This window comes from Melospiza melodia, chromosome 5 (assembly GCF_035770615.1).
Source record: "Melospiza melodia melodia isolate bMelMel2 chromosome 5, bMelMel2.pri, whole genome shotgun sequence".
Lineage (NCBI taxonomy): Eukaryota > Metazoa > Chordata > Aves > Passeriformes > Passerellidae > Melospiza > Melospiza melodia.
The window spans coordinates 34,115,607-34,141,043 of record NC_086198.1 but is presented as its reverse complement, the minus strand read 5'-3'; the positions used below and the strand labels follow the sequence as shown (position 1 = coordinate 34,141,043).

Here is a 25,437-nt window from a genome sequence, read left to right as displayed (position 1 = left end):
AAACAGAGCTTGTAGGAAGCCCCGAATATTTTCCTACTCCCTCTCATCTGTCTAAAATATGCCTTCTGCCACAGTAAATCTGATGAGCAATTTTACCCCTAATTCTGTAAAAGAGAAGTGAAATCCTATCCATTAGGTAATGCTAGCACCAGACCTCAGCCTCAGCTATTTTTTAAACATTATCACAAACTGTCAGAAGAAGAAAAGAAAAATCCTTCTTGGCAAATTTAATTTTCTTTGCTTTTGTGGATGTTTGTGTGAGAGTCCTTCAGCTTCTATGTGTTAGAGAAAAGTTTGGTGTGTGCAGAAATTTCCCTTAGTTCTCCTAAAAAAAAAAGTGTTTGTCAGCTGGAACAATGCAAACAGGATGAAATAAAGTAGACTCTCAGTGCATGCCTCTGTGCTTTTCTAGTAACATGAAGTTTTTTGGGTGAACAAAGACTTAATATGTCAGAAACAGATTGTGTGAAGGAAAACACAGGTAAATTAGTTGTTCAAAGTGTAACATAGGACTGGAGCAGATGATGTGATTTGGGGAATGCAGAGCTTATGGTATGACGGTGTACTGGAAAAGCTTGGCTTATTATCCTAACAATAGGAAGTACAAGAGGGCATATGATTCCTTTCTCGTTAATTCATCAGGAGACCAGTATGAGGAACAGAAAAGAATTACTTATCTAAGGCACCATGTTGGCAGAAGAGCAAAGGAGAATAAACTTGCCATGAATAATGAATGGCTGTAGAATAGGAAACGACTCTGAACTATCATTGCAATCGTGTTTTGAATGACCTTCCAGTCAGAAGAGAGGGAGAGGAAATTAAAATAATTTCAATGTGTAGTTAGAAAATGTTCACTTTAGAATCTAAAAATTTATGCTAAAAAGTTACCATAGAACATGGAGTGGGGGATAAAATCTTCAGTGTTTTTTGGGGATGATCTTAAAACCATTGCTTGCTTCTATATTTGGTTAGTTTGGTACCTCACATAAAAATAACTCTGTCGAAGTATTGAACTCAAGGCCCCCAGCTGGAAATGCACTCAGGTCTTCTTGGCACAGGGATAATACCAGCTCCTCAAAGGAACTTTGGAGGTTCATAGAGTGCTCCAACAAGTTAAATTCTGAGTTCTTCATTTCAGCTTCTGCCATGAGTCAGAAGACAGAGATATTTTGTGTAGAGTCTTGAAGGGTCTGGACTTATTTAAGGCAGCAAGACTTTTTTTCTGTGTTTAATATGTGAATAACCTTTTGTCACTTGAGTAGATGGTGCAATCTGGTAAGGTGCAATCTGGTAAGGAACTGGAACACTTGCATATACCTCTACAAAATGAATAAAATCAATCTTGTTTCTTGTAACTGGTTCATCAGTGGAAATGGCATCATGTTTAATTTATACTAAGATTTCTTACTGCAACTTCTATGGTAATAGATGCAAATTATGAAACGTAGACTTTAGCATATTCAAAAAAGGCTGTTTATTCAGTAAATCAAAATATAGGATTTCAGTTTATTTTGTCAGATATTCACAGTCAAATTTTAAATTTTGCTGAAATTTTGAGGCAGAAGATCATGTTCTGGAAGTTTTATTATGCCATTGAGCTCATCTGATCACTCCAGTAATACTTGCTTTAATTCATGTTGTCTGCCATACACTGAAGCAAGGTGGAGCTGACCTGGGTGTTCATCAGACAACTGTAGGAGCTTTTTACCAGCTTGGGCTTGCATCCTCTCAAGTTTCCTATTTCCTTCATCACTCTAGAGTGAGTATTTTTTGGGATATAATTTGTCAGAACATCTGGGTTTCTTTGGCTGCCATTAACTGCTGCCTTGTTTGGATTGTGGAGTCTGTCTCAGGGATTTTTGAATAGTGCCATTGCAGTAACTAGGCTGAGGTACTTGGATCTGGGAACACAGGTCCCCATTGGATGTAAATGAAGAGCCAGAAGAGCTTAGGAATGCTCCATCTGTAGCTTGCTGACAGAAGTCAGAATTTGCCTTTTGTGAATTTTATTTCACAGTGGAAGAAAGCCGGGAAGAAGAGGCACCACAAGCACTTTGAAGGGTATTTTTATTCTTCAAATTTTGCAGATTGTTCCCAGTATAAAACAGACTTCAACAGGATCATTCCTGGGAATTATTACAGGGAGGAGGCAAGGCTGACTGGCTGATTGTAACAGCTACAGACTTAAATGTGATTTTCCGTTCTATTTCATTAAAATTATAACTGACCAAATGCCCAGAATATTCAGTACCTATTAAGACTTTAGAAGGCTACTTTGCATCATTGGGCTTCATTCAAAAAAGCCTGAAAGATGGCAGAAAAAGCCTATGACTCATTAGCTTGCTACCAGTGGTCATTGATTGCAAAAATTCAACTGCTTAAAAAAACCCCAGTGGGTCTGTGCCAGTCAGCACTCATCACTGTGGGGCACTGGGGTGCTTGAGTGTCTCTGTCACAGTTATACACGTTTTTTTTGTCACTTTTAATCTGTTGCATAACCTTACATGACAAAGCTTTCTCTGCAGAAAAAATGCTGTTTCAAATTGGTTAAAAAAATTGAATCCAGTCTCATGCTGTGTGCTGTGTTAAGAAGGTAAATAAACTCTTCCTTCCTTCCATTTTTTCGTTGCATACACTAAAAACATATTAAAATTATTTAGATTTATGTTAAACTCAGTCTTTGCTTGGGGGATCTCATGATTCTTCTCTTGTGCCTTGTGTTCTCTAGAAAGCACACAAAGATGCAGCCTGCACAGAGAAAGATACTGAGCTGTAGAGATATCTGAAAGAAAAGCAATTTATGAAGATTCCTAGGGACTGAGAAATATGTATTTTCTATTATCCTCACATTACATCTTGAGGAGTGTGCCTAGAGGTAGCACACAGTGTCAGTGCTGCCCAGTGAATGGTCTTGACTCCACGCTCTGCAAGAGAGTCACATTCAAACGCTGCCTATGGAAAGGATGCACATAGTCCTGTCCTTCTGTTTGACCTTTTCGGATAAGTAAAAAACAGGTGAAACTGTCAGTTGCTATACAGCAAGTAATAGGGGCATACATATTTTCCCTACTATCTGTAGTAGGAAATATATAAATATATATATATATATATACACACACACAGGCGCACATACATATATATATATAAATATTTTGTAAGTTTAAACTAATTAATATATAATAAAAATCATGCAGTTATTATAAAATGTTGCAGTAATTTGATATAGCTTTTATTCCCTTTATTAGTTTTCACATCTTTAATGAAGTTTTAACATTTATTAGTTTCTCTGCCTGTCAGGTTTTCCATTGGAACTGTAAAATCCCGCAATACCACGTGCATGTCCATTTTGAAAAGATGTTCTCTTTAGTTTTATATGGACTGTTGGAAAAACTGATGGATTTTGTGGCAGAACCCCATAACAATTTTGGCATTTTAGGCTCACCCAGCACAAACACATGAAGCTGCAATTTGTTTGACTGAGAAATTCCAAGGAGTCGTAACTCTGGACTCTGATGGGTGTTGGTGCTGGCAGGCAGGCAGTGGTGGTGAGGATGGGCTGGCTGCCTGTAACAGCTGCCTGTGCAGCTGCTTGGCTGTGTTAGCAGAGTTCAGTGCTCTTTTCCCAGCAGTGAGTACTGGAAGTCACTGGAAGCCTCTGCTGATTTGATGGAATAAATCCACAATAGCCAAGAGAAGGATCTAGCATTATTTGTTTATGGAATTTGAGTGCATTCTGAACATGGCCTTTGATTGTGAACTGAAATGCAAAGGCTTTAATTAAAGGCAGGGTACCAACACTGAACCCTCTTGGCTCTGAGCCATTGCCTCCCCCTGGATGCAGTCTCTGTGTCACAAGGAACACGGTTCTGTCCATGGCTATGACAAGAAGAGTCCAGCTAAAGCCACTCCATCCTCTCTTCCCACCTAAGATTCTTCTCTACTCTTCTGCATCTTTCACTTGCACGAACCTTCATCACACTGCCCTTTTTCCCAGTAGGTTCACAGGCCTCCACTGTGGTATAAAAAGGTAACTGTATTGTTCTACAAACAAAATTACAGGAATGGATAAATGCCAAAACCTTTGCTGCATTTAATCCAGGTCACAAGCGGTGTTTCTTGCGTGCCTTTGTGATCTCTTTGTGTCTGGGGAGGTAAAGCAGTAGTGGTGCTGTTCCCTGCAAGCATGGTCTTACCCCGGTTGGGAATGAGCTTCTCACTCAGAGGTTTGCATTTTGCACAGGAAAACCTAGAGAGAGTAATGAGAAAACTGAAATTCTAACAGAGTAGTGGATGTTTGGGAATAAAATCTGACTTTCTGTTTGCATTTAGATTTTATAGTTGTTCTGGATGGGGCCAGAGGGGAAAAGTTGATTTATGACGCGGTTTTAAAAAGTGTGGCAGTTTGTTTAATCAAGAAATACACTGGGAGGATATTTGACCTTTCAAATCCTCTGTATTTATCTCCCATTTTTTCTCTTCCATTTTGTGGACTGGGACTAGAACTGACTTGTTTCTTATGTTTTGTAAGTTTTTATGAGCTGACCTGATATTTATAATGAGGCCTGTGTGAACATCCCATAATGATACCCCAGTAATTGCAGCATTCAGAGAGTTTGTTCAGGAACTCAACCAACAGACAACCTGATAGTGTTCAGACTGTACCACCCATGTATGTATTTACATACATATATGTGGCTTCTCTTTTGATAAATGTCAAATAGTAAAACTGCTTCTGAAATTGCATATATTTAAACACACTTGGATCAAGGCATTTGATTTAATTTCAAACAAAATATACTTTGGGAAGAAGAGAGGTACAGTCTAATGTACAGTCTAATTTAAAGGGGTTAAAACCAAATGAAAGCAAACAAACATAGCTGAACCAAAAAGTATTGCAAAATGCAGCAGAAGTTTTTTCTGTATTTTAAATCCATTTGAAATTCAGGAATATGCTTTTATTATATGGAAGACTCTAGGTTAGTCAGGTGTTTGCATCCCTTTCCGCTCCTGTGTTGGGTCAGAAAAATTGAAATATGTTCTCCTGAATTGATATTTTATCCAGCAAAAGAAAGACTCAATATTCTTTGATTCTAAATTAATGTTGAATTTTCTTTGATTTCAGTATGTGTAAAAGAAACTTTAGCTTTCTCTTGCTGTGAAATACAATGTAGTATCATATAAAAATGTGTACACGGTTAAAAATATGAACTGCTGTTGGGTTACAAATACATAAGTAAATTATGAAAAGGAGTGTTAATTCTTACATTATTAGTTTATTTCTCTTGAATAAATAGCCATAATAATAATTAGAAAATATCAGTACCTCAGTTGTTGGGCCAGATGTCAGTTCTTTGAGGCTGGCACATAGAACAGCTTTTTAGCATCTTAAAATGACACAGCATTTTTGGTTTGGTGTTGATACTCCATCTTTCTTTTAAGAAACAGATTGCTCTAAGTTATTTCTTCAGCTTCAAAGGGGAAAGATGGGTATCACCAACAAGAAAATGCCAGTAATTTCATTTTCATTCAGGGCTTGAAGCATTTAAAGGTTAAATTTAGATAAAAATATCATGATTGAACATTTTATACTAGCTTTCTGTAGATTTCCAAATGCTTTGGAGTTGCTAATGCATTAGTGTGGAAAATCGAAATGTAAAATTGCATCCATATGAGGACTCCCACAGATTTCTAAAGTATGCTGTCCCTTAATAAATTAATTATAGCATTTTTTTTACTATCTCCAGGCTTTTGTGGAAAAAGCAAAGTTCTCACTGTAGGAAATCAAGGGATAAGAGCTGGCTGAGAAAAGCTGTGGTTCTGCTTTGTCAAGTCTTTGTGGTAGCCTTTATATTGGTGCTTTATAACAACATGTATTTAGAATAACAAACAGACAATTAAATTATCTTTACATTAAAGGAGTGTTTCTTTTTGTGCACTAAGTTGCAGCTAGAATAGAAGAATTGAGGGTCACTTTTGAGGGCATGGAAAAAAATTGAGTCTTTTGCAGAGAGATTTACAAAAGGAGTTTGATTATTCCTTGCCTTTTTTCCCCCTCCCTTCTCTCAGGTCCGCACCAGTGTCCTCCCTGATCACAAGGAATCAAGAGCAGATGTTGGGGTAAGCAATCATTTTAAGTAATTGATTTTTTTTTTTCATCTCATTGGCAGGCACAAACTCTCAGTGCTCAACAGGAGCTGAAAATTTTTTTTAATAGCGAAAGTTTTTGGTGGAATGAATAAAATAATCAAGGCAGGAGTGGTAGTCTCATGGATTGATGTAATCCCATTCACATCTTTTTGAAAACCTCTTTCAACTGAAGCTATCCTGAGACCAGCACAACCCTGTCAAGTCCTTGCTAATATCATGCAAGCAGTCTGGATGGGAAGTAATTTTCTGAGAGGGCTAAAACCTCATGGGTAATATGGGCTCCTGGTGGGAGTGGGAAAGGTTGGTCCTGCTTGAGCTGAGTAAAAGAACAAAGCCCACCTGGTGCAGGTGTCAGATCTGTCTGCAAACATGGAAAACGCCTGGAGGTTTCAATTTTTTAGCCTAAGGGTTTGACTTTTCTGCCTTCCAAGGGCTTCCTTGGCATGGTTTTCAAGACTTCAGCTAGTGTTTGAAAAACCTGTAGCTTCGCAGCAAGTTCAATCTTAGTGAAATAATCAGTGTTTTAGCTTTCCATATAGCTGTTATAGAGACTTTTCTCTTTGGCTAGTTGAGATTATTCATCAAACTACTCAAGGCGAGTATCTTAAGATTTGTGTCTGGAACACTAGCAAAATTCCAAAGGAGCATTACTCTGCAATTAGCATTACAGTACAAATTTTGTTTTAAAGCCTACTTTTCAAGCCTTTCCAAGTCATGTGGGCAAAGTTAAATTGGTTTGTAGACTGCCAGTTCAGGCCCCAGGGTGGACTATTGGTATCTAAATCAGTATAGAAAAAGTATTCTCCAGTTTGATATTAGACCCCTTGAACATTAGCATAACTCTCTTAATTTGGGTCATGGGATCATTTGAAATTTTATTTGATTTTGCACATAGCTCTGTGTTGTCAAGCAAAGAATTTCTTTTTTTCTAAATAAGCATATGAATATGAAACAGAGAACTAAGTAGAACATTTTAAACCAATAAAACCATTCACCTTTAATTTCATGACACAGGAGAAGTAGATCTGATGCTCAGACATGTTTAGTGGGTACAATGACCAAAGCTCTTTGGCTTTATGAGAGAGCAGTGTAGTTGTCTCTTGGCCCTGGTCACTTGAGGATTCTGACTTAGGATTCTCAAATATATTAATGGTTCTATTTTGCTGCAGAAAGAAGCCCCAGGTGACCAAAACTTATATCAGTTTCATTCCAAATACCCCTCTTCCCTTTTCCAATCAGCCAGGTTTCAAATACAAACACTCAAATGTCATGAAATGCCAGAATAAAGGCTGCTGTGGAGAGACAGTGCTGTGGAATGCGTTCTTGCAGTATGGAGAAGGATATGCTCTTGGAAGAAGATAAATAATCTGGGCTAAGTGTGTGTGACCACAGAGTTTTACTGCAGAAACACTCTCACACTGACTCATCTAAAGGAAGACAGAGCCACTTGTGTGTTCACTCCAGCAAGGCTGTGCATCACCATGTGTTGCACCTGGATGTCTTTTTTTGTAGAAGTGCCTTTAGTTTTGGCGTTGAAAACTAACTGTGCTCTTTGCTTGTGTGGCTGTATTATTTTTCTTCCTTTCTTCCTGTTCATCGCTTCCCCAATCAAATGTTTTTCCAGCCTTCCCTAGACTCTCAACTTGTGTCCTTTTTCCTTTGCTGCTTACATGCTGCTTAGGAAATCTATGGCTGTGCCATTGATGGGAACAAGGCATACCTCATGACTCAGTTTATTAAACTGCAGACATGCAGTTTGCAGTTCACTAACTGCACTGTCGGTGCTTGCCCAATTTCAGAGCTCGCTTTTGAACTGTATGTTGTATATGGAAGAAAACTTATCTTAGTGTAGAGCTTTATTGTTTGCATTCAAGCACACAACATCCTGCTGGCTTTCCTGAAAGAAAGTAGGCTGAAGGGTTTGTTTTTTTTTACCAGAGAAGTAACTCTTCTCAGCAGTGACAAATTCTTTTCTGTTTTCCTTGAAGAGAACATTGCTCTCTGTAGGCAGCCTCTGTTGACTCAGAGCAACTTGATTCTTCTTTCATTTGTATAGCCAAGAATGTATATAATTTAGCCTGGAATTCTAATTTGCCATTCCAACAGTAAACTTAGTGTTATGTAAGAAAAACCAAACTTTGTGCCCTTCATATTGTTTTATTGCTAAAAATTAAACATAATTTACAATTATTTATTATTTACAATCTTACAATTTATTTAGAGCAAGTGATGTTGTGTTGTACATTTGAAAGATAAATTGGTACAAGATGGCTGTTAGTTTCTTGCCCTTTGTTCCCAAGGCAAGAATACTACTGCTGGCCAAATTGACAAAATGGGATCTCAGCAGGATATGAGCAGAGGTTAAAAAATAGCCAAAGTGCAAAAGAAGATTTAACCCTTTTTCCTCTTTGTACTTTTTTATGTGTGAAGAGTGATTTTTTTATAGAAAAAAAAAGATACAGTGGTGTAGCCTAATGTAACTTTAGGCATTCTAGTTACATTACCACATTTCTCTGCAATTTTAATGCAGTGAGTAAGTTCACCTTACAATGGAAATAGAAGAAAACACTACTTAAAACATTGCCAAGAACTAGAGAAATAAAACATTTCTATTAATAAACTTGTGCTGAACTCAATTTAAGAATGCCTTCCTAGCATATACATTCGTATTTTGAATACATGAATGGTAGTGCCAATGGCTTTAGGAAAAACCATAACAAGAACAACTTTGGTAAAACACTGACAACTTAGCACTTCTTGTAATCCAGAAATTAGAAAAATCGGAAGGAATAGATGCAAAATGCAAATACTGGTACTGAATGAAAATCTTCCTGTGGCTGTACATCTTACAACCTGTTATTTTGTCAGGTTGTTAGACTGTTCTTAATGGAAAAGAGAAAGGTTCCTGCCCATAAAACCAAAGTTTTTAGCAGTTGACTGGTAATCATGCTGCACAAAAAAATTCTAGAGGATTAAGTATCAAACTGTTCTATTGAAATGCAATATTTTTCTTGGTAGCAAAGAAAGATTTTCAAGTGTGAGAGCAAAAGAAGTAACAAAAATGAATGACTATATTATCTTTTCTTTCTGCTTTGATTTGTAGCGAAGCTTCCTGGGCTGTGCAACTTTTAGAGTGGGTGATCTGGTAAAGTCAAAGGAGCAGCAGTTGACCCTCACCCTCAGGTAAAATCATGGTTTTTCTAACTACTAACCTTTGGCATTTCTCATCCAAAGAATGGCAGCAGAGATAGGGAAGGGTCTGCAGCAGGAGTCAAACAAGGATTGGCTGAGGGAGCTGGCAGTGTTCATCCTGCAGGAAAGGAGGCTCAGTCAGACCCTGTCACCCTCTACAATTAACTGAAAGGTGATGTTGAGAAGTGCAGGTTGGTCTCTTCTCCCAGGAGGTAGCAAGCAAGAGAAAGTAGCCCCAGGTTGCACCAGGGGAGGTTTAGATTGGATATCGTGAAAAAGATGCTTCACATGAGGAGCTATCAAGCACTGGAGCAGGCTGCCCAGGGAAGAGGGCGGTCACCATCCCTGGAGATATTTATGAGACATGTAGATGTGGCCTGAGGAACATGGTTAAATGGTGGACTTGGCAGTGCTGGATTTATGATTGGACTCAATGCTCTTAAAGGTCTTTTCCAGCCTATACAATTCTAGGATTGCTGTTTCACTATGTTTTAAACTCCATGTTCCATCAGGTATATCAGATGGCAACTTGAAGTGCTTCTAATTCTGCCATGTACAAATTCATAATTAAACACCAAAATGAAATATCAACCCTATAACCTGGAGCTTCCCATGTGCCAGATTAGAAAAGGTCATTTTATACCATGATAACCTATGGAAGAATTGCAGAGAACTTGGCATAGGGAATATTCATTCAAAGTTTCCTTTAGAAAGGAGCATAAGATTGTCAGTTTTGTTTGGTGTGTGTGGTTTAAAGAATTAGCAATGTACAGTTTTTTTTTAAGGCATGTTTAAAGAAGGTGGTCCTAATTATTAAAGGTGTCTCCCACGTGAAAATGCTTGTGGTCTCCTAAACCCATTATATGCAGCTATACTGAGACTGCAGGGGTGTGATACAGAACTCTAATCAGTGACAGGGTACAGAGCTAGGTAAATGAACTCCAGCTTAGTGATTGTAAGAATCTGTTCTTACAGGAATTCAAGTTGTCTTTAGCTCTTTGGGATAAATTTGGTTTCCCTAACTAATATATTGAAAATTTGATCTGGAAGATTGTCTCCAACAGGTGGCACAGTAATTGACAGAACAGAAAGCTTCAGTTTCAGAGCAAATATTTTGTATCTCAGCCATCCAATTTGTAAGCAAAAAGTTAAGATGGAAAACTCATAAGAAATAGATGAAAAAATAGGTTTTAATTAATATTTTTAGTCTTGGTTGCCCTCTTTGTTCAGCTAACACTAAAATACAAATATAACAATTAAATTTAATTTGCAGACACTTTAAATGGTAGGGTTTAGTCAGCTGGATATTTTTTAAGAAAAACATCCTAACCTTTCAAAAGTGGGATTGTTTTCTGATTATGACTATTGGGCAGCAGAAAGTCAGTAGAAATGATCCACATTTCTTTGATGGCAATTTAACCAGAGCAGTCTACTTATTTAAGCTTGCTTTCCTCTAATCACCCTGCAGTATTAGTACCTCTCAGGAGGATAGAGGATATATCAAGGGACTTGTTAGAGCATGAAATTCTGTTTAATTCTTGTTGATATTCTTTGGATAGGAGTTTATCAGGGCATGCCTGTGATTGAGATACTCCTTTGTTAGATTTAAAGTAGAGATTTAAGGACCCAGAAATAGCTCTGTGGTGTGCCCCGTAAAGATTGGTGTAATTATAGAATCTGCTTAATTTTTAACTGAGTTTTCTTTTTCTTTTCCTTTTTTTAGTTATGTTTTTCCTTTATCTTTCTGAGGTACAATGTAACAATACAAAAGTGTTTTCAAAGGAGCATTCTTGTATTTTTGTGTTATTTTGTGGAGAGCTGGCTTGTGTCTACAAGTTCTTACTGCTGACACACTGCGCTCTACTTCTGTTTTCCTACCATTGTGCCCTAATAGTGATTAGGGACACAAGTTACAAAACCTCTGCAAAAGAAGTTTTTATTTTGATTGTCCTTTCTTCTCCATAAAGGTGTCCTAAACTGGTGGCTGAGTGTTTCTGGTAGATCTGTGCAGTAATCATCAAAACACAAAAAGATTGATTTGTAGAATTACTTCAGTGTACACAACAGATGTTGGCAGAGGAATTTAGTTATTAGAGATTTGGGATTGCAGTTTCCAATATGGAATTTATAAGAAGAGAGAGGTTTTCTATAGACTTGCATGTTTCATTTTGCAATGATAATGCAATGTCACTTGCTTCCAGCTTTCTCATACAGTTGTGATGATGAGTGGCAAAAAATGGGCTGTTGAATGCAACAGAAGTATTTTTCAGTAGGAGAATGTTTCTTAATATTGAGTGTATGATACAGTGTGTCTGATGAAAAAAATAAAATCACACTTTTTTTTTTTCCTTTCTAAATAAGAGCTAGGTATACTGGCTGCTAATTTAGCAATAAAAGCTGATTTTTTTTTTTTAGAAGATTGGAGGCAAATGCCTGCTGTTCTCAGTCCATCTTGTTCACTTACTTTTCCATCACTAGCTTGTTACCTTTTTTCTCCCTGGATGCCTTGGTCAGCATTTTATGGCCAGAAGTAGTAAGGTGGGCACAAATTCCTGCTGCTCATGGTGTTACTGGCTATCTCCTTCCCTCACATTTGGGGGAACTAATACTGACCTGGGGATCCTTAAGGACCTGGGATAGTAGAGAAATCTGTTTCAAATGCAGGTGCTCTGCTGACAGGTATCAGATGAGTGCTGATCCTTGTCCCAGGGTGCCAAAAAATATCAGCAATTTTCCATCTCCATAAGCCAGGTGGGTTTTGTCCCGTGTATGGGCTTCTTATGTTGATGCTGATTTTATTCTCTTGGCCAGATTCCCCCTCCCAACTCACCCTAAGCAGGTTGTCGAGGTACAGTCCTTTGTTTTGTGGGGATATGTCTCCTCACTCATGACTGAGAGCAATTTGATGCAGGGATCGTCTTCACTGCACCATGTGAGTGCAGAGTGCCCTTCTCAGCTTTATTAAACTACAGCAAGTAAGCTGATCTCATCCTAATGCATTATGAAGTATCCTAAAACCAATTAATTCCTTATCTGGTGCTGTGTTGAACAGTGTGTCTATGTGAGACTTTTTACATCTCTACAAGCAAAGGACATGAGGTGTATACATAATGTGTGTGTGTGCTCAATACTGTTAGTGCAAAGTAAAATTATACAGGGTTTTATCCTACTAAGGTATGATCATTAAGCTTTTTTTATTTTTCCCACTCCATCACTTCTGTTTCTCTTTTTAAATTTTCTTTCAAATGAAATTTTAATCTCATGGTATTGCTGGAAAGTTTGAAATGCATGTTTTCAAGTAGCTGAAGACTCTCAAGCACTGCTGGTGTTTTAAAATCAGTCTGACAGTTTTACCCTGGGCATTTATAGAGCTCTTTGTTGATTTGTATGCCTGTAGCATTCAAAAGAAACTTTGGTTTTGGGATTTGTTGATTTTGTTGTTGTTGCCTTTTTTGTTAAATTGTGTCTTCATATTTCTGTGTGGGAAGATAAGAACTGGAGAAAGAAGTGCAACTACAATGCAACAAGTCCCACTGTTTAGTTTTATTGTGTTGCATTACCTTCTCTTACAGGTAACACCTGTAACAGATTGTAATATTAACTATGTATTAGACCAGAACAGGAGTGATTTTGAGAAGAAAATAATAATAAAAAATATATAAAAGTGAAATTATATCAGTCACTGTTTTTAAACCCATACAAAATACATATTGCTCCTCGTGCAGGCAAACAGTGCAATGCTCACTGTCATACTGAGGCCAAGCTTTTAATAATAGCACCAAGGGAAATATTTAGGATTCTAAAGAACAAGAGACAAGGATGAGAAAGTGTAGTTAGCATTTCCATTTTACTGGAGCAACAGGCCTTGTTGGTTTGGATCAGTTTATTTGCTTGGCACTTTGATCAGAACACCTTAAGCTCCTGAAAAATTGTCAGTCTCATAAGCACACACTTTGGCTTCTAAAGATATGTGATTTGCTGACATCTGCTGTATTCCCTTTCTGCTGGGAATGCTGTAGTGCATTTGTTGACAGAGCCTAGTTTGGGTGCTGGTTTGACACAAGAAGAAGTCACGCCACAAGGCTGTAGCAACTCAGGGGAAAGTTCTTCATTCAGAAGGCCCTTTCAATATTATTATGTATTTCTGCTCATAAGCACAATTTGGACACTGAACCCTTACTACTTTTCTTCTGGATACTTCTTAAATTAATATAGGCTTCTTCAATTGGAAAACTATCTGGAACTGGTTCATTTTTAATAGTCTGTTTATTGTCAGTAATTAATTTGGCTTAGAGCAGATGAAGTTTTACACATGTAAAATATGAAGAATTATGTTTATTTTGCAAGGTTTTATAGAAGACTAGATTTGTGTAGTTGCAAGATGAGTGTATTCTACTGAGTGTATAGTAAAGCCTAGTGGTTTTCAAGGAAGATAATTATTTAATTTGAAACCTTGGGGGTAACTATTTTTTGAGATTTTACTGTATGAGCTGAACTTGTTTAATGGGTCCCTTCCAACTCAGCATATTCAATAATTCTGTGGTTTTATGATTTTATGACATTGAAGTTTTCTATGTATTCTTTTTTCCTGATTCATCACTCTTCATTTCCACTGCTCAGAAAAGACACAGTATTGCCCCACACATATTTGTTTTGGTTCTCCTTCCTCGCTGTGTTTTTGTAATTGTGCTGAAATTATTCTCGCCATTTCCTTTTTGCCTATTTTTGCTTGGTGCCTTTTGTTACCCTTTCCTCATTATTATGAAACTATCAGTTACTCTTCTTTCCTTCCTTTCAAAAAAAAAAAAAAAATCTAGCTGTTCAGAATAAGCCGGGGAGATAGACTTGGTGCTGTGCTGCCAGTGAAAGCTGAAAAAGCATTTGGTATCTTTCAGGAGTTTAAACCCTTGTTTCTTCCAAAAGGAAGTCAGCAATGCTCTTCTCTTGGTGATGTACATCTAAATTATTTGTTTTTGATTAATTGAAAGTAAACTATTTATGGGGATGATAATAAAGGAATTCACCTGTAACTATACTACCATTCCCATATAGCTCAAGAAATGGGATGGATTCTGAATAATTTCTCTGTGGAGGGATTACTAAGGGAAACGTGATATTCAGATTAGCTTCACTGTTTTGGTTTTGCAGGGATTTTGTTAATACACTCTGTCCCTTCTTTGCAGATTGTTAGGAAACAAAGCCATGTACTCTGCATTGGGATTGCAGATCCTAAGTGGAATATTGGTGCAGTGTTACAGCCCTTTATCCAATGGTCCACAAAGAGGATAAGGTCTAGAATGAGAACTTGGCAGTGTTCATGGATTCATGCACCATTTATAGCACTTAGCTGTCCTCAGTTTTGTGATGAGAACTTTCATTGTCCTGAAGAAGTTGCCTCATTGTTGTTAACATTTGGTTTGTGATGGTAGATAGCCAGCTCAATAGCGGTGACTGCACTTTACAGAATGGAGAGGGCACTAAATATTTACTGATGTTATTCTAATTGAAAGAATTTGATGCTGCAAGTGACCCAGTGTCATGGGTTGGTTTTTTTTCCAGGACATCTGATGGTGGAAAGACAGTTGGTACCATTGAAGTCAATCTTATGAAGATGGGAGAGCTGGATGAGGGGGAAACAGATCACATCACAGCAGATGCTCAGGATCAAAAGGTAGAAACTCAGTTTATTGCACAAAGTCAATTAGAATGATCTGTTGTACCAGATGTCTAAAATACTAATTACCAAATTGGGTTAAGAACTTAAAACAAAATTTCTGGCGCAAGTCCTGTGTAAACTTATCTCCCTCATCCAAAAAAACCAAACTCGTGAAGATGTACAGAGTAATATTCTCACCTGAGTTTCCTAGGCCCTTTCCTTCTTGAAGAAAAAAATAGCTTATTTTTATCTCAACTGAATATATTTGATCACTTCTGATAAAAACTGTCCAGAGAGATGCCATAAATACAGCTTCTTTTTTCCTTGGACAGCTGCTCTGGTTTCTGCCCTTGAAGTCCTGTTTATGTTGATTTTTATGTGCAATCTGTGCCCACAATACTGAAAAGCTGGAAGAATGACAGGCAAAGCAAAGAAGAGGTAAATTCCCTTGCAAAGCGGCAGGTTCATCTGCATTAAATGGGAGCACACAATTTTTGCAGCCCTAATACAACAGTTTACTGCTTAACACTGTGGTGTATCCCGTTCTTCCTGAATAAAAGGAAATATTGCTACAGGGAATGCAGGATTTTTTTGTTTGGAAGTTACATATAAAACTATTTTTTGAGCAGAGGATATTATTTTCAGTATCTTTTCTGCGTAGCAAAATCAGTCTGCTTTTGTGTCAAATTCTGAGGGTAAATTTCACACTTTTTTTTCACTGCTTATCTCAGAGAACTTCAATGCCTTAGATGAGTGGTACCAGTTCCAAAAAACCAACAAATGCTGTGAAATCTTCCTGATTTTGACCTGTAAAACTTGTACAATATAGGCAACATGAGCTGTTTTTTTCAGCCTTCTCTTTTTATTTGGCTTTTCTTCCACTGCAGAATGTGGAATGAGACTCCTTGCAGTTATTGGAGATGTAGTTATTGAGCTCTGTTGGGCCTGGGGGACACAGAAGGCTTTAATAGCAGCTTTCTAGGGGTTTCTTATACTTGTAAAGAGAGACCAGACTCATGACCAATGTATGGTCTTTAAAGGAGTCCTTGGTTTGTACAAATCAGTTGCAACACAGTCTTGGATTATATGTTGATAGTGAGGATGCAATTGTGAGAATGATGAGTCATTGAATTAATAAAAAATAAATAAGTTTTGAACTGGTGAATCACAAAATCTGAGCACATTTTAAGGACTATTTTGTGCTTCCTGCTTTTCCCTTGTTTAAAAATTAATGAAGTGTTTTCTTGCACTGTGCATGTGAAAACTGCTTTGTCTAAAGAAACCTCTTCGAAAGCATGGAACTTGTCAAAAATGGTTTTAAACTAAAGTGCCTTATTTTTATAATAAAACATATTAAGCTAAACTATTACTATCTCTCAACATTTCTGCCATAATACTGGTAGGAAACATTTCTGTTTTGTTATGGAACAGCTGATCATATTTTTTCATTTTCTTGGCTATAATTCTGATTGTCTTACAGTATCTTGGAACAGAAATATAAAGAAAAAATGTAAATTCTAAGTAAGACATTGGAAGTTTATATTATTATCACTCATGGTTTTCAGCCTACCTTTTATAAACTGCCATGGATTTATCTCAGACCCCCTGAATGTGTCACATCTGTGTTGTATTTTTTTGCAGTGTGCATTGGTTCGCGAGTGTACAGCCACTGAGGGCATAAGTGGGAAGGACAACCTGCCTTCCTTAAATGCAGGTAAGAATTCCAATATCTGTAAGAGACAGCTCTTGCAACTCCACCTCTGGTCCTGAAGAAATCACACAGATTTGTGGCAGAGCTCATCAATGTCTCTTCAAATGCTGCACAGATGTTCAAGTTCAATATTTTAGTGTTTTATACGTGTTTGGCATTATCATTTCACTGAGAAGTTTGAATAAATGTGTGTCAATTGCGCTTTCTGAAGCAGTGCTGAAATCTCCATCTCCTGCATCTTTACTGTTCAGTGATTGTCATTGACTGAAAATCACTGTCAGTGACTTCCATGGGCATGGAATTAACATCATTAGTTTCTGTCGTGTCATTGCACGGCATTCTGTAAAATAATTCTGCATTATTTGTAAGTGAATACCCAGGACAATCAATCTCTCTCATTCATAACTGGTGAAGTGGCAGTTTCAGATTGGTCTGGAAACTGTCTGTCCTAGAATGAAGGGAGCTGTTGGCAAGGCATTCTCAATTCTAGGTCAGCTTGGGCTTGAGTGCGTGGTGTTAAAACTAGATCTGTTTTTCTTTCATTATGCTGAGAAGTATTACATGCTGATGTGCTGTGCCATAAAACTTATATTAGCCTGAGTTTATTAATCTCCATTACTCGGCAATAACAATGTCACAAATAAGTTATATGGGTCATCTAAAACCACAGCACTGTCAAGATTTCTGTGTTTGCTACATACCGTTGAGGAGGAATGTTACCAAACTTTTACAACTTTTTTAAATCTTTCCTGAAACTTTTTCATCTGATTTCTCTGATAGGGCAGACTTCCTGAATCAGCTTTGCAGTCTGAAGGAAGCCCTAAAAACTGCCAAAAATTAAGTTCTTCCATATGTGTGTGAATATTGCATTTTTTTTCTGTGAGTTGTTGAGATTAGATCAGAATCAGAAAAAATATGTTCTAGAGAAATACCATTTATTTTCATCAATTCAAAGCGAGAAAGATGTTAATTGAGAATTTCTGAATGTGCCCGGAGCTACATCCGGCTCCAGAAATTCCTGAACTGGAAATAGCTGGAGGCATGGAGGGTATCCTGTGTCTCCAGGTGTGTATTTATGGCTTTTCTTGGACACAAGATACAGAGGCCAGGTGAAGGATTTCATCTAGCCCAGTGCAGTTCTTTGATTGTGATTCTGTATGTCATCCAGATTAGTGAGACTTGAAGAAATGACATTTCTGTCAGAGAACGATGCTGATTCACAACAGATTGTTTTCTGTTTGTTGCCTCTGTTGTATAGGTTTGATTGGGGTTTTTTGTTGACTTCTTTTGTTTAGAAAAATGCTGTAGGTTGTGAATATGTTTTGTTGGAACTTCCAAGGTAGATGTCAGTTTTAGGAATATTGAAGTCTCGATCAATTTGTCAAGAATATTTCCATGTGATTCTACCGTGCATCTAGACAGCATTTTCACATTTGTTATTGTCATATACAAACACAATATAAAACCAAAGCCCACCCAACACTACTCGTGTTTATAAAGTCAAAAATACCATGAAGAGCTTTTTTTTTTTGTCATTTTTTGGGTTGTCAGGCTTTTTTTAAAGAATTGAGGGGAAAGAGGTGCGTATGCAAGAAATGACAGCATGCAGGATATTGGGAAGAGTTTGCACTCACAGGAAGTTTTTTTCAGATAAATAATTAGTCTTCAGTCTGTTTCCTGTATTTGTGACTTTCTCTTCTCATGCAGCATCACCTCCACTTTCCTGCTGACATGCTGTGCTCATACAGAACTGCCCCCAGAACAGTATGTTTTCCATATACATTCATATTTAGTACATGTGTATGCTGTTGTAAAGCTTTCTGGTATTTTCTTGTTGTTTATCAGGCCTTCAAAATGATGAAACTGAAAAAAAACTGCCTCTGTGAATCCTTAAGCTTGTAGGTATAGAAGCATGCTGGCATTCTTGTGAAGTTTAAATCCTAGGATAGGGAACTCTCAGCCCTCCAGTGAGTTATGAGATGCTTATTGAGTGAGTGGGAATAAGCAGTGTATTTCAGAGCCTTATCACTATTCCATCTATACCTCCAGAGACTGAATTTACGTCTCAAAATTCAGTTATTTATTTATAATGCTGGAGAGTTTGCCAGTTGTTTACATGTAAACAAATTGCATTCTAAATTAAAAAAGAAAGATAATAAAAGTAATTGAAATTAAGCAAAATTAAGAAAGCTGTAATTATTATTCCTGAGGTAATACACATCATATTCCTATGCTACAAAGAAAGATATAAATAGAAACACTGTTAGCAAATTAATATATGGCAGAGATATGCTTTGATCTATGTTCAATAGGGAATGAAAATAAAACCAGAGTATTCAATCTTTTATTATTTTTGATTGTACTTTCAGGGGAAGCAATGTGAAGGATATTGCATGGAATAAAAAGCACAGAGGTCTTCATATTAAAAATGACAAAGTCCAAAAATATTCATGGGTAAATATATGGCATTGGCTTTCAGGCTTGATGCTGTAGAGAAAAGCTTTTAAAACAGAGTTTTCTCTTTTTTAACTACTGCAGTTCATGTGGATTTTGGGTTTTCTTCAATGCCTCTCATGGTCACGGTCTAAGTACAGCAAGGATTATCTTTATGAAACTTCCACTCATTTTAATCACTACTTTTTATGAAAACCAATTCTAGTCTTGCCCTTCTTATTGTACTTGCCCTCTAGAAATTGGTTCTAGACAACTTGTTACAGTTAGAAATTAATTATTGTTGCAGTTAGAGGGGAAGATACTTCTGAGATTTTTATGGAGTTGCATGCTTTCAGTAGTTCTGTTTATAAAGAAAACATCAAGTACTTATGCAGCTTTTATTGGCAATCTTAAGCTTTAGCAATACTGCATATTGGGATTATTTGGGAAAAATGCCCAGGCTTTTTTTGACTTTGTAAATGAAATTTTCTTCTTAAGCCCATGGATTTGACCATTTAAAAAACTTACAACACACTTGAGATTATCCCCATCTGAAAATTCAGACCTGAATCAAAGACCTGAAGATGAAGCTAGTACCTGGAGAGGAGTTTAATAATTCTAGCCACAATAAAAGTCACAACTTTGAATCCATATTTTTAGTGTTCTTTGTCCCTTGCTGCAGTTGTTATGGGTTTTCTGGGGTTTGTTTTTCTTTGTGATGGTGGTAACAGTGAGGAGATGGGAGGAAAGAGATTTTTCAGGTACATATTTGCATTAATGTGCATTTTTCATTGTAGTAGATTCTGAGTGTGAATTTAAGGGCTGCTCTTGGAAAAAATCCCTTGATAAACTCCTTAGGAAGTAGATATAAAAAGGTAAAATAAAGAATCTTTGTGTCAAGGGCATCATCATTTAAAATGTCCAGGTAATATACTGATTGGGGGGCACAACAGAAAAAACAATACCAACTCAAAATTATCATCTGGTTTGGCAGTTTTCTGTTTAAGGCCAGACCTGAATTAGCCCTTAGTTTCCTGAGGTTTGAACATTGAGATATTTTGGGTATTGATAGTAAAGAAAAATTGCTCTTTTTAATATGTCAGAGAAATTAAGCATCTCTTTTGCTCATTTCACAATACTGAGTGAAAATTTAGTTTTTGAAAGTAAAATCACTAAGAACTAAAGGCAAAATTACTCTAAAAAGGCTCATAAAATGACAATAAAATGGCAAGAAGTGCTTATAATGTACTGTAATTAAGAAATAGTTGGCTTCTGATTGTAAAGGCATAAATTATAACATCTGTATTGTCTCACCCTTCACAAGAGATTGAAAGTAGAATAAAAGTTTTTTATAACTCAGTTGCTCCATCTCCAGATCAGAAAAGGGCATAATCCAACAACAGTTTTTCATCAAAGATTGCTGATGAAAGACATCTCAGCAGAGTGATGGGAATATAGAGCAGTGCGACCACTTAAACATTGCTCCTTTCTTCGAGTTGCAAGCAATGGGTTTATTATCAGTATATTTAAATCTCTGGTCTTCTTTTAGGCCTTTCCTAAAGGATTTTTGTTAAAAATCCTGATTGCTTAGATAGACAAGGCAGTTTGGGTACCTTTTATTTTTAATTCTCTATAAATCGGACTACATAAACATTAATGGTGTCAGTGAAATGTTTGTTAGTAGCTGTCACTGTTAGTAGCTGTCACTCATTCCAAGTCAAGATATTGTGGATGTGTGTGTTAAATGGCAATAATTTGTCTCCAAGTAGACTTACCAAACTAGTGAAACAGAACTTTTTCTTCCTCAGCTTTTCCCCTTTTTGATCTTTCTGGAAAATAAGAGGAGGGTAAAAAAAGAAAATAAAAAGATGGAAAGGAGAGAGTAGATTGTATGGCATTGTTTTAAGATCTGAATGGAAATGTAGCCAACACATGAAAACTGTAAAATAAAAAAGTGATGGGTTTTAAACATAATCTTCCAAAATACAAAGAAATGTGATTTTCTTATGTCACATTGCAATAGTGATCTGAAAGCTGTGTATGTAACATATTGACAGGGCTGTTATATTTATTTCTATGTAGTGGCAGTGTTTTGACCCCATCAATGATCCAGGTAACTCTAATATGGTCAAGTTTCCTTTAATGCAGAAGCACACCTTCAATTTGCATTAATGATTTGTGTGTGCATGTCCAGGGGAAGATGCAGCTGAACTCTGAGTCCTGTGCAATTTATTGGAATTGTGAGTGGTGCTGGCAAGCTGTGGTGGTGGCTGTATTGAGTTCATTGTTCATTTGTGCTCTCTGGTTTTCCTAACTTCAGCAGAAATGTAAGAAAAGAGACTCTGATTGACATTCTCACTACTTTGAAGACCTAAATTCAAAAGTTACCTACTCTGCTGGTAAAATGTGATTTATTGATGTACTAGTAATACTTTGCCCTCCACATGCTGGTATAAAAATGAAATAGAAATTAAATGGTTTTAGTAGAATTTTAATTATTCTAAAATTAATTTTGTAAGCTAGGGGGAAATAATACAATAATTATACAGGTTATTGTCATAAATATTTGGAGTCATATAAGCACCTGAAAGCAATAAAATTGTTTTTGCTCTTTGCAGTGTTGAGAAACCCCGTTTGTAAGTTGTATAGATTCCCTACTTCTGACAACAAGTGGATGCGGATCCGGGAGCAGATGGCTGAGACTACCCTCTCCTTCCATGTTCCTAAAGAACTAATAAATCTGCACATAAAGGAGGACATGAGAAGGTAAGGAAAAGGCAGCAATATAAATTATATTTTTCTGACTTTGAATCATGCAGACGAGGAGCTAAAATATATTTATTTGTAGTATGAAATGGGCACTTTACAGCTGCTAAGAATTTACAGCTGTAACTGAACAGAATTGATTGCTCAATAGGACTCCAGTGACCTCATAAGTTCTGAGCAATGAACTGTGCTAAAGTGCAGTCATGACTTTAAACCTGTTAGCACCACCATTTGATTAACAATTTAAATATTCTGGAACATTAACATTTTGTAAAGGATCAGAAAATGACAGGGGGCTGAGCAACATTGTGCTGTGTTTGGCTATGTGTCTGGGTAGAGTTAATAATATAGACAAACATTATGCCATGAAAAATGACAAGTTTATAGTGAATAAAGGAGCAATGAGGATAAAATTGACATTCCTTTAGCTAATCTAAATTAGTTGGCATAAGAAAAGGATTCCAAAGTAATGTTTGTTTGAAACCCTAATGTTTGGCCTCATAACCCAGAGAGATATCTGAGAATCATAACAATGTGCATGGCCTGAAGAAAAAGGAGAATAGAGAACACAGGTGTCCCAAAAGCCTTTGAATGTCCAATTTGCCATTGCAGTGATTAAAATGGAGCCTGTCCTTGAATCCTTGTAAGCTGTGCTGATAGAATTTGGGGAAACGCCTTTATTTTAAGTAATCCAGGGCTACCCTGAAGACAGTGCCTTCTTCTTCCAGTGATAATGGATGATGTAGAAGATATGGCCTCCTTCCTCATGGAAGTTACTTAACACATAGATGGGCAGCTGGTCTCATGTGTAAGAGTAATGCTGGGACCCAGTGCTGCATCCCAAAGCCATCCTGTGCACTTTGAGGCAATTCCTTCCTGTTGTGTCACATCCCAAAACAACCTGTTGTGGTTGTTTGTTCTGCAGTATGAAGCTTCTTTTCCTTTTTTTATTTACCCCATCTGTTGCTTCCCTGTGATGTTTATATGTCAATAGAACAGCATGTGGGAGGCTGGAATCTTGATTTTAATAAAGTCAGTGGACTGATACATCCTTATGCATGGTGATGATGGGTTATAAAATTCCTATGAATTGTTATAATAGTTTATTTTATTCATTTAGTACTGTGTTTAGGCATTTATGGCCTCATCTTGTTTGAGAATGCTTATGTGCAAGGTTTTTGTAGTAAGCAATAAAAATAGATTATACTGAGTCTCACAGTTCATGCACTTCCATATTGTCATTTGCCTCATGGGTAAATGCCTTTTAAATGTTAGAGGATTACTTCAACCACTTCTACTATTTCTGCATTATTCTCTCCAAAGGCATAATACAAGTAATAGCCCTTGTTGTTTTATCATATAGAATTCACCTCCCTGGATAAACTCCTAGTAAGAATTCACCATGGTGGGGTTTTCTCTTCACCAAAATAAAGATTTGAAAAAGAAACAGAAGTTGCACAAAGATTGAGATAAATGCCTGTGATTTTCCTGACTGACAGTGTGGTTGAGCTGTTCAAGCCTAGTTGAAAGTGTGGGTGTGAGAGAAAGAGACAAAGTGATTGATGCAGTCTGAAGGAGGAGATAAGACTAACCAAAATGAGCAACGCTATGTAGAATACTAGCAGATGGTGGGAACAGGAGCATCTGTGTCATCTATCATCATATAAGAGTGTGGGTTGGAGCTTCAGCTTTGTCTGGGCTTTCTTTTTCAAGAAAAGTAATTGTGAAGATGTGTGTTCTTGTGGAGTCCTCACACTTGTAGTCCAGTAAAACGTCGTGAGGAGGATGCTACTGCATTGGGTGTGAGCTCAAGTATTCTTGTCTGTGTCTCTTCCCCTCTGTTAGTATAAAAGGATAAATATTTTTGTCTCAGAAGCCACTTATCATACTCAGCCTGTTTCATTTTTTTTATTGTGGCTTCAATATAGTCAGGTCTGAAGCAATTACCTATAAAAACGTGCCAGTAAGTGTTAATGCTATTCAGTATTCATTAAAAATTGTAGTTTAAATTCCCTTTTCTCACCATCTTAAGATTGATTATCTCTTGATAAAACTTCAGTGTTCATTGTTAACCAAACCCTTTCATTTGTTGACATGATGCTTTGAAATTTGTAACTGCTAAGGGTATTTGACTTTATTTTAACTTTAAGGGAAAGAATTTAAAGCAGACATGGAAGCAAAATGGTCTTAAAGTAGGAAGGGAGAAACAAGTTAAATTTAGCTTATAAATGTCTACACTTTTGTATAATAAAAAGTGTAGTGGATAGAAATTAAAAAGGAACTTAAAGTTTTCATCTCTTAGTAACCATATAAAATCTTATCATGGCTTTGCAAACCCCAGTCTATTCTCCTCACATGTATAGGAAAAGAGTCTTTAAAATAATTTTAAATGTATTTGTTGCCATTTTTGGGGTGGAGTAGTTTGCTCATGTGGTTCTGGTGGGATTTCTTTTGTCTCTTTTTTCTGCTTTGTTTTCTCTTTTTCTGTTTCTAAACAACTGTTCAGGGCATGCAAAGGTAAAGCACAACTCACATTGAAGTTTTTAGTTGCCTCTCAGGTCAGGCTTACCAAAACTTGAAATATTTTGGGAAATTCTGTAAGGAGACAAAAATTGCAACTGTTTTCAAGAGAGTCTAAAATGAGATTATTAGTAGAGAAAGAAAAACATTTCTTTCTTTTCTTTCTTTTTCTTTTTCTTTTTCTTTTTCTTTTTCTTTTTCTTTTTCTTTTTCCTTTTTTTTTTCTTTTTCTTTTTCTTTTCCTTTTCCTTTTCCTTTTCCTTTTCCTTTTCCTTTTCCTTTTCCTTTCCTTTTCCTTTTCCTTTTCCTTTTCCTTTTCCTTTTCCTTTTCCTTTTCCTTTTCCTTTTCCTTTTCCTTTTCCTTTTCTTTTCCTTTTCCTTTTCTTTTCCTTTTCCTTTTCCTTTTCCTTTTCCTTTTCCTTTTCCTTTTCCTTTTCCTTTCCTTTTCCTTTTCCTTTTCCTTTTCCTTTTCCTTTTCCTTTTCCTTTTCCTTTTCCTTTTCCTTTTCCTTTTCCTTTTCCTTTTCCTTTTCCTTTTCCTTTTCTTTTCTTTCTTATTGACTCCTCCGTAATAATTATTTGCCTGGTTTGGAAACAACAGAGTGAAAAAGCTATGAGTATTTTATTTCTGGAGGGAATGTTATATTGTTTGTCTGGAGTTTATTGCCTATATATCACAGAAGCATATCTTGTAGCAGAGAAAAATGAGAGTAATTTTATCTGATTCTTTTCTTTAAAAAAAAAAAAAAGATGAAGCGGTTATCCATACATTTTAAAGTGAACTTTGTTAGAAGAATAATTCCTGTGCTTTTTCCTTAGAAGCTTCTAAACTTCCTTTATGTATGAATGATTGAGTCATATCCCAAAGCTTATGGCTTATATTTACTCCAAAGATCCTGTTTGATAAATATTCAGAATTTTTATGCTGTTACAATATTACAGAAGTTTTGCAATATAATCTGCAGAAATGTCTCCTCTTGTTTTGAATCCTGCTAAGCTCTTTGCTTCTGATG

At 36.6% G+C, this 25,437-nt stretch overlaps 1 protein-coding gene across 8 annotated transcripts in view; it reads left to right on the top strand.

The window, feature by feature from the left end:
- The window catches only part of INPP4B (inositol polyphosphate-4-phosphatase type II B), a 267,765-nt gene that overhangs the window by 121,667 nt on the left and 120,661 nt on the right, over positions 1 to 25,437 (top strand). For 7 of the 8 annotated variants that reach the window (XM_063156987.1, XM_063156986.1, XM_063156985.1 and 4 more), the window contains 5 exons: positions 6,067 to 6,117; positions 9,251 to 9,330; positions 14,899 to 15,010; positions 16,637 to 16,709; positions 21,758 to 21,905. In XM_063156987.1, the coding sequence (XP_063013057.1) occupies positions 6,067 to 6,117; positions 9,251 to 9,330; positions 14,899 to 15,010; positions 16,637 to 16,709; positions 21,758 to 21,905 (464 nt within the window). Of the gene's footprint in view, positions 1 to 1,662; positions 1,760 to 6,066; positions 6,118 to 9,250; positions 9,331 to 14,898; positions 15,011 to 16,636; positions 16,710 to 21,757; positions 21,906 to 25,437 lie in introns of those variants that run through there. The other variant, XM_063156991.1, reaches the window with a different exon arrangement.